This window comes from Dasypus novemcinctus, chromosome 10 (assembly GCF_030445035.2).
Source record: "Dasypus novemcinctus isolate mDasNov1 chromosome 10, mDasNov1.1.hap2, whole genome shotgun sequence".
Taxonomy (NCBI): domain Eukaryota; kingdom Metazoa; phylum Chordata; class Mammalia; order Cingulata; family Dasypodidae; genus Dasypus; species Dasypus novemcinctus.
Window position 1 is genome coordinate 289,440 of NC_080682.1, and position 8,074 is coordinate 297,513.

Here is an 8,074-nt window from a genome sequence, read left to right on the forward strand (position 1 = left end):
GCCAGCGTGCCCAGCACCCCCCGGCCCACCCAGCTGCCCCAGGGAGCTTGGCCCTGCCCCTCTGGGTCTGGGACACTCCGCTCAGGGGCTCTGTCCCACTGTCCGTCCAAGGACCCCCCCTCCCTGACCAGCCCCCACCAGGCCACTGGGTTGTGAGGCCACCCTTGACGTTTTCACAGCAGTCAGGCCTTGGGGTCTCTAAGGGGAGCCCCACTCCCACCCTGACATCTGTCCCAGTTCAGAGAAGGACTGGGGACAGAGGGGACATCTTGGAGGTGGACAGCCAGATGAGGTGGCGGGAAAAAGGGGTCGAGGAGCTGGAAAGCCTGAGGCGGGGGCAGGGGCAGGAGGGGTGATGTGCCCCGGGCACCAGGACCACCCCCCTTCCTGCGCAGAAGGGGTCCCAGGCAGGGTGCAAAAGGCCTTTATTTTCCTGGCGAGGGGCTTCCTGGGGCCACAGCCCTCCCCCAGGGGTCCCAGGCACAGGCGGGGCAGGGGTTGTGGTCCTGCTGAGGGGAGACGAGACGCCCCAGGCCCTGACCCCCCGCTGTCCCTGGGCGCCTGCTGCTGGTGGGGGCGGGCCGGCGGCTGGGGGGCTACACGTCGTCCTCGGACACCAGGCAGTAGAAATCCGTGCGGGCGCTGTAGTTGCGGGAGCCGAGGTCCGAGACGTCCACCTCGCTGCTCCGGCCCTCGCCCAGCGTCCCCCCGCTCGCCTGCGGTGGAGCTAAAGGGTCTGCAAAGACCGGCCCTCGGACACCTGGGGACAGGGCAGTGCTGCGGCCAGGCTGCCCACAGCTCGGCCTCTGCGGGGTGACGTGGAGCGTGGCCTGACCCCCTCCAGGGGAGGGCGAGAGGCTGCAGGACCCCCCACTGCCTGGGTCCCTCTCGGGCTCCTCTGCCCACCCCCCCGGGCTGCACCTCTTAGGACAGGAGGGGCTGGGCCCACATACCCAGGTCTCCCTCCGGGTCGGGGTCCAGCTCCAGGGCCCGTGCCTCGGGGGCTCTGCCTCCGACGATCAGCATGGGGTCCCTGTCATCCTGCAGCTGGGTCTGGGGGTCTCCCGCCGCCGTCGCCCTGTACAGCACCTTCCGCGGCAGTGCCAGCTGCAGCTCTTTCCAAAAGTTGGAGGACGGCGTCTGGGGGGGGCGGGCGTCACTTAGCACAGACATTCCCAGGTGGGGCGTGAACGCGGTGAACCCCGCTCTGTGACCCCAAAGGTGACTGCGTGCGCCGTGACGCACAGGCACTGACGCACAGGAGGCGTGTCCACGGCGCAGGCCTCCTCCCACCTCTACAAGCCAAGGGCCCCCCCAGCACTCTCATGTTCCAAGACCTCCCCATACACACAGAAATCCGGGCCCCAGTTTTCCTTAAGCCCACTGCCCGTCTCTAGGGGCGCGTGGCCTCTACCTCACGCCACCGCCCCTTCCCACGCTCCCGGCCCTCCCCACAAGCCCCTTCCCACGCCCCCCGCACCACGGAGCCGGGCTTCCAGAGCAGCAAGGTCACCAGGTGGCGGTGCTGGCGCAGCAGGCGCAGTGCGGGATGCACGGGGTCGCGGCGCTGGCCCTCAAAGGTGATGAAGATGGGTCTGCGCGTGAGCTCCAGCAGCCGGCAGAGGCCTTCCCTGCGGGGGGCGGGGGGGGGGGGGCGTCAGGGCGGGCACTGCTGGGGACCCCAGCTCCAGCCCCCGTCCCCGCGCGGGGCCCACCGGAAGCTGTGGCTGCACCAGGCCTGGCCCAGGAAGGCGTCGGAGAGCACGATGACCAGGCGGCGGCAGCGGCTCAGGCTCACCAGGAGGTCGGCAGAGGGCTCTGCGGGACGCGCCGTCTGAGGGGGCGGGCCGGGGCCCCGGGGCGGGGCAAGCCGAGCAAGGAGGGGGGCCGGGAGGGGGCAAAGGAGGGGGGCCGGGGAGGGGGCCCCGGGACGGGGGGAGGGCCAGGTGGGGGAAAAGGAGGGGCCGAGGAGGGGGCGGGGCGGGCCGGGGAGGCGGGGAGGGGTGGGCGGAGAGGGCGAAGGGGATGCCTGGGAGGGGGCAGGGGAGGGGGGCGGGGTGAGCTGGGCCGAGGAGGGAGGGGGGCCCGGGAGGGGCCCAGCCGGGCGGAGGGGGCCTCGGGCGGTACCCGCGTGGGGCAGGAGGTCGCGGTCGTCCAGCAGCAGCTTGTAGCCCCCGCGCCGCTCCAGCTGCGGCTTCAGGATGAAGTGGACGAACTTGCGGTCCTCGGGGCAGTCGCTGTGGGAGACGTAGGCGTCGTAGAGCTTCCCGTCTGCGGACGGCGCGGGTCAGCGCAGCTCCGAGGGCGCGCGCCGCGCGGGGGCCCTGGCCTCGGCCTCCCCCGCGCTCCTCTCAGCGCACACACCAGACGCGCCCCCAGACCCTCACCCGCACGGACCCCTCCCCAGCTCAGGGCCGCCCCCAGCGCCTGGGATTCCAGGTCCAGCCTTAGCCTCAGCCGGGACCCCGGCCCCGACCCCCGGGCAGCGCGGAGCCGCCCCTCGGCGCGCGCACCGTTCATCTCCAGCTCGCCGTGGGTGTCCTGGTACCAGAGCAGCACGTTGAGGCGGCACTTCACGTAGAGCAGCGCGGCCAGGAGCAGCGCCAGCAGGACGAGGAGGGAGGCCAGCACCGCGGCCACGTGGCCGGCCGGGCCTGGGGACGGGCACCCTGAGCGCTGCCGGCCTCTCCCAGGCCTCCTCCCTGCCCCCACCCAGCACCCTCCAAGCTCTCCAAGCCAGCACCCCTCACCGGCTTTCCAAAGCGTGAAGGAGGGGGAGCTGATGTTCCAGATGGAGCACGAGAAGGCCCCATAGTCCTCAGCGCCGGTCAGGGTGACCCCCAGGACACTGGACACGAAGGCCTCTGACCAGTTGGCACTGACCCTGGAGAGACAAAGCCCCAACCTCTCACCAGTGGCCTGAGCACCAAGGACTCACCCGGGAAGGCTGCAGATGGGGCTCTCTGGTGCTCCTTGAGCCCTAATCCAAGAGAATTTGCCAGAACTGGAGAATTGTTGTCTATTTTGGGACAATTACTGGATCCCTAGGTCTGAGTGCGGGGGTTGCCAGGCTTCGCCTGGTGGTCAGCAGCCTCGTTCCGGCCTGGGACGCGTGCCCTGGGCAGGCCGGAGGCTCTACCCCGGGATCTGCCCCTGCAGCCGCTGGCCCGCGGTCCCTGTCGCATGTGGCACTCTGCCTGGGTGGCCACTAACCAGAACTACGTCCAGGTGGCTACTGACCAGGGTGTGGGTCAGGGGAAGCCCCAGCCTTGGTTTCTTACCCCAGTCTCTTACCAGGAGTCGTCCTGGAGCCTGTAGTGGCTTCTGTTGTCCAGCAACTGCCCATCTTTCTGCCAATGGATGGAGGGCAGGGAGCAGTGGGGCCCAAAGGCAGCCCACGCTGTGCAGTTCAGAGTGACCACACTGCCTAGAGCAGGCCCCAGGACCTGGTCCCCAGGTGGGGAGAGGAAGCGGGGGTCCCCGCCACAGACACCTGCAGAGAGGGGCAGTCAATCCCACCGTGCCCGGGTCATGCCCGCCCACAGTGGCCCGTGTGTCGAGGAGGAATGGGACAGTGGGTGGTGCGTGCTGCTTGGCGGCCACGCTGTGGCATCTGTGGCTCCTGCACGGACAAGGTGTGGCACTCCCACAGTGGCAGCCGTGCCTCTTGGGATCTGCCAGCACCGTCCTCAGAAGGGCCATTAGAACAGACGGCAGCAGGCAGGGTCATAGGCCGCCAACGCCCCCAACCGCTGCAGGGCCCAGCGGCAGCTCGGCCACCAAAACAAAACCTGGTCCCACTCTCCTGCGTCCTCTGCCTCGATGCTTGCCCCAGGGTGGGGGGCCAAGCCGCTGCCACAGGGGCCTGCAGGGAGCGGGGTTGCTGGGGTCCAGGGGGCTCAGACGCTGGACGTGTCGCACGTACACCGGCAGGCGGGGCTGGAGCCCAGGGCCAGGGCCCCTCAACCTCAGACTGCAGGCCAGCCCTCCCCGCACCCTGAGCCCCAGTGTGCGGGTCAGAGAAGTCCACCGCCATTGTCTTGGTAGAGCTGGTCCCTACCTCCCACGTCTTCCCACCCTGCCCAGCGCCCGCCCCCCAGCACCCACTCCCAGAATTCCTGGGCTTGGCCGACCCTCATGAGCCTGGTCTGGAGACCTTGGGTGGGAGTGGGCTCAGGGCCCACCCTAACTGCCTGCAAGCGTCAGAGTGCTGGGCATGGGGGAGGGAGGCCCCAGTACCCCTGGCTGCAGGCCCAGCAGAGAGCCGGGCCACACAATAGTGTGGGGCCAGCCAGAGGGGTGGGCGGTGGGGAGTGGGACTTCACCTTCTCCTCTCCCACCCACCTACCTGCCATGGCTCTGGCCAGGGCCTCCTCAGGGCAGCGGGCACTGGCTGCCACCAGGTGCCACCAACAGGGCTTGGGTGCCTGGTCCACCCCAGGCTGGGCAGGACTCTCTCTGTCCTTGTGGCCGGTTGGTCAGGGTGCCTGGACGTGTCCGAAGTTAAACAGGGACAGGATGAGTTAACGAGTAACCATGTCAGCGGTGGACTGCACTGCCCCCAACTGGGAGTCCACTCTGACCAGCCCCATGAGGCCAGCAGTGGCCTGGGATGAGCTGCGCATTGCCCAGGCATCCCACACTCACTGCCAGAGGGGGCGTGGCCTCACCCAGCCCAGGGGCCTGGGGGCTCCCAGCCGGGCCTCAAGTTCAGGTGCACTCACCCCAGGGCCCACCCACCGGGTACAGGGACAGGTGGGTGGGGCGTGCCACGTGTCCAGCACTCGCTGGCTGGAGCAGGAGTTTCTCTCTCGTCCCCGCTGTCCCCTGGAGCAGGACAGGCTCATGCAAGTGGGTGGGGCAGTGCCGGAGCCGCTGGACAAGGCCTGGGGCCGCCTGCCTCCAGACTAGTGGGGTTCTGCCCAGTTCCAGCCATGCCTGCGGCCTCCTGAAGGCCGAGCGGAGCCCTGGGGTTCTCTGAGGCAGTGGCTTGCCTCACTGGGGACTAGTCTGTCCCCCCAAACCCAGAGACGCTCGTCCAGGTTCTGTCCAGCTCTCCAAGGGAGCCTCTGCCCCACCCCCCGCGACTTTTCTTTCCTGTGGGGGCACAAGACCTTCCCAGCTGGGGGGGAGGCTGCTGTGCCGCACAGGCCCCGGCCTGCAGGCCTCCTCGGCCGCCCGGGGCACCCCAGGGTCACCCCAGGGTCACCCTGTTATTCACCGAGTGTTTACGGAATTTACGGAACACCCACCAGCCCCCTGCGGAGCGGACACGGGGAAGGGACGCGGGGACCAGGCCCGAGCGCACTCTTGGCCTCCCCTCCAAGTGGACTCGGGCACAGCTGGGGCACAGGCCCCATCTGGGATCAGCCGTCCAGAAGCCCCAGGTTCCCTCGAGGCTGGCACCAGCCGCCTTCTAGGAGACTTTTCCACCCGGAGTGGTCCTGGGAAGGGCCTTGACGGAGGACAGCCCACCACATGCGGGGGTGTGGGAGGGGACGCGGCTCACACCTGTCCCTAAGAGCACCGGAGGCTGCACGCCCCCCGCCCGGTGGGTCCCCAGGCACCTTGGGCCCCCGGTGGCACAAACAGCCCTCGCATGCCGCACACACCTCCCATCACCACCGCACACGCTCCCAGGCACACTCGGTGCACACCTGTAATACCCGCCACAGAGCACAGGGCAGCGTGCGCGCCTGCACCCCACCCCACCCCCTCCTCTCGCCGTGCACGCTGCAGCCTTCCCTCCCAGGGCCCACTCTGGGTCAGACCGCAGCCGCGGGTGGCGCCAAGTCACCTGGTTCCGGCTTTTTCCTCCTGGGGGAGCCTGCAGTCCTTCGTGTGCTCTCCAGAGCAAACTTTCGGCACAGCTGGGCCCCCGGCACTGCCCTTGGCACCGCGCCCCCCCACGACACATCCCCCCACACGGTGAGGCCCTCCCTGCGACGTCCCTGAGCTTCCTGGCCTTGGAGTCACATCCTCCCCTGAACCGAAACCCCACCCAGGCACCCACCCCCTCCCTGTGGGCGGGCGGGCAGCGGTGCTCTCTCCGCCCGCCCCCTCTTCCTGTAACTGCGGCGGGCGGCTCCTTCCTCCCGGGCACGTCCACTGCGCTCCCGCTTCCCGCTGCCGCCCGGCCTACCTTGGGGGGTGCCTGTGCGGGGTCCACAAGGAGGGCCGGCAGGGCGTGCACCCTGTCCTCTGGACACCTGTGGTGCCACCGCCTGGGAGGGCAGCAGTTGCTGTGTTTCTTCCCTGCCCAAGCGAGCAACTCCCTTGCTTTTCTGACCTCTGGCCTGTCCACTGGTCGGGACAATAATGGGAGCTGGTGAGTGACCACCAAGAGACTGTGACCTTCACTGGACCTTGGCTTCAGATTGGGGTGTGGGGCAGAGACTGTTTTCCAGATAAGGGACCAAGCACGGGAGACCAGGACGTGGGGAGGGGACAGCAGCGGGCACCTGCTCTTGTCCCCCCTGGACCCTGGGTTGACCCTGCTGGGGGCTGCTGCTCAGAGGACCGCTGGAGGACGGTGTCCTTGAGCTCCTGGCCCTGCCTTCCCCCCGCAGGGGCAGGGGCCCTCAGTGCAGCCAGCAGCCTTTCCCAGTCTTTCTCTGACCACACTCCAGCCCTGCCTCACCCCCCAGCCCCCACCCCGGAGGCCACAGAGCTTTGTATCAAGACCCTCGGGTGATGGGCGCCTCGGGCTCAGGGTCACACAGGCGGATGGAAGCCCCGCCGCGCCCCTGCCCCACCGGTTTGGAGCCGGCACCAGCGCCCTCTGCGTGCCAGAATCCAGCCGCCCCTGCGGCAGTAACCTTTGAGCTGAGGGCGGGGGGTCTCGTGACCCCGCGAGCAGGTAGCGCCGTCACACGCGCGCCCTGTCGCCGGTTCCGAGCCCCCGCCGGCCGGTCCCCTCGCCCGCGCGCCCTCTGCGCCTCGCCTCGGGCGCTGCTTAGCGCGATCATGAAGCCCCACGGCGCTCCCCTGTAAAGGGCTCCGCGGGCGCCCCTGGACCCCGAGAAGCCGGCCCTCGCCCACCCGCACCTGCCACGGCGCCCCCTCCCCAGCTTGCCGCCCCACCGAGCCCCTCCCCCGCCCAGGTTGCTTGCTCTCCGCCCCGCAGGCTCCCGGGCACCCCGAGGGCGGCCTGAGAACCCCCGGGGCCCTCCCGCGGGCCCGACGCGCCCCCGCGCTCCGCAGTCCCGGGAGGGAGGACGCCCCTCGGACCCCCGCCCGCGCGGGCCAGGTGCGGTAAGCAGGTGGAGCGGGCACGCGCGGGCGGCGGGTCGGGGGCGCGCAGGGCGGAAACCCCGCCCCGCCCCGCGCCGGGCTTGGGGAGGCGGCGGGTCCCCGCGCGCTTGGGGCGCCCTCCCGCCCCTTCGCGGAGGACGGCGGCGGCGGCGGGCGGAGCTGGAGGAGCGTCGGCCCCGCTGCTCCCAAGGCCCGAGGGGCCGCGACCGGGCGGCTCGGAGCCGCTTCCTGCGGGGACCGCGGCCGATCCTCCGGGCGCGAACCCGCGCCCCCCTCCCAAGCTCCAGGCCTCGATCCGGCTCTCCAAGGACGCCGGCCGCCACTCACCCCCGACAGCCGCCGTCTGTTGCCGGGACCTGCCGCTCACGCTGCCGCGGGGGCAGGGCGGCTCACCTGGGCCAGGTGCGCGGAGGCGACAGCCCCGGCGGCGGCGGCGGCGGCAGGTGCGGCCCCGCCCCACAGCCAGGGCGGAGGGCGGACCCAAGGTATCTGCTCGCGGCCCGAGGTCGTTCGCCCTCAGGCCCGGGGCAGGGCCAGACCGGCCCAACCAGCACCGAGGCCTCTGGAGCCCCAGGCGGGGGAAATTTCTCGGAGATTCCACTCCCCGCAGGTGCCCCAGTGGCTCTGCGCTCCTCGCCCAGCTCCTCCCCTTACTCCAGGAAGCTTTCTTTGGCCCCCACCCCTCCCCTTGCCACCTCCAAACCCCAGGTGCAGGGAAGGTAGGGCCTGAAGCCCCGGAGGCCAGCACTTTGCTGACCTCTGACCTTTCACAGGCCCCTCGGGGCTCTGAGCCTCTCCTTTGTGGACCTGAGGACAAAAG

The 8,074-nt window shown here is 70.3% G+C and overlaps 1 protein-coding gene across 7 annotated transcripts; it reads right to left on the bottom strand.

The window, feature by feature from the left end:
• Positions 1-408: 408 nt before the first annotated feature.
• Positions 409-7,710, bottom strand: SIGIRR (single Ig and TIR domain containing). Of its 7 annotated transcripts, none has more exons than XM_071217873.1 (12): positions 7,582-7,677; positions 6,143-6,303; positions 4,725-4,827; positions 4,349-4,487; positions 3,295-3,493; positions 2,751-2,884; positions 2,514-2,654; positions 2,128-2,271; positions 1,716-1,818; positions 1,481-1,631; positions 954-1,140; positions 409-760 (listed from the first exon to the last, which is right to left on the bottom strand). In XM_071217873.1, the coding sequence occupies exons 4-12, from the start codon at positions 4,353-4,355 to the stop codon at positions 597-599; spliced, it is 1,230 nt and encodes a 409-aa protein (XP_071073974.1). In that variant the 5' UTR covers positions 4,356-4,487; positions 4,725-4,827; positions 6,143-6,303; positions 7,582-7,677; the 3' UTR covers positions 409-596. The 7 variants fall into 7 exon arrangements, with proteins under 7 accessions (XP_071073974.1, XP_058160847.1, XP_058160850.1 ...); XM_058304864.2 differs by having other exon boundaries at positions 6,143-6,224; positions 7,582-7,671; XM_058304867.2 differs by lacking the exon at positions 6,143-6,303 and having other exon boundaries at positions 7,582-7,683.
• Positions 7,711-8,074: the final 364 nt, after the last annotated feature.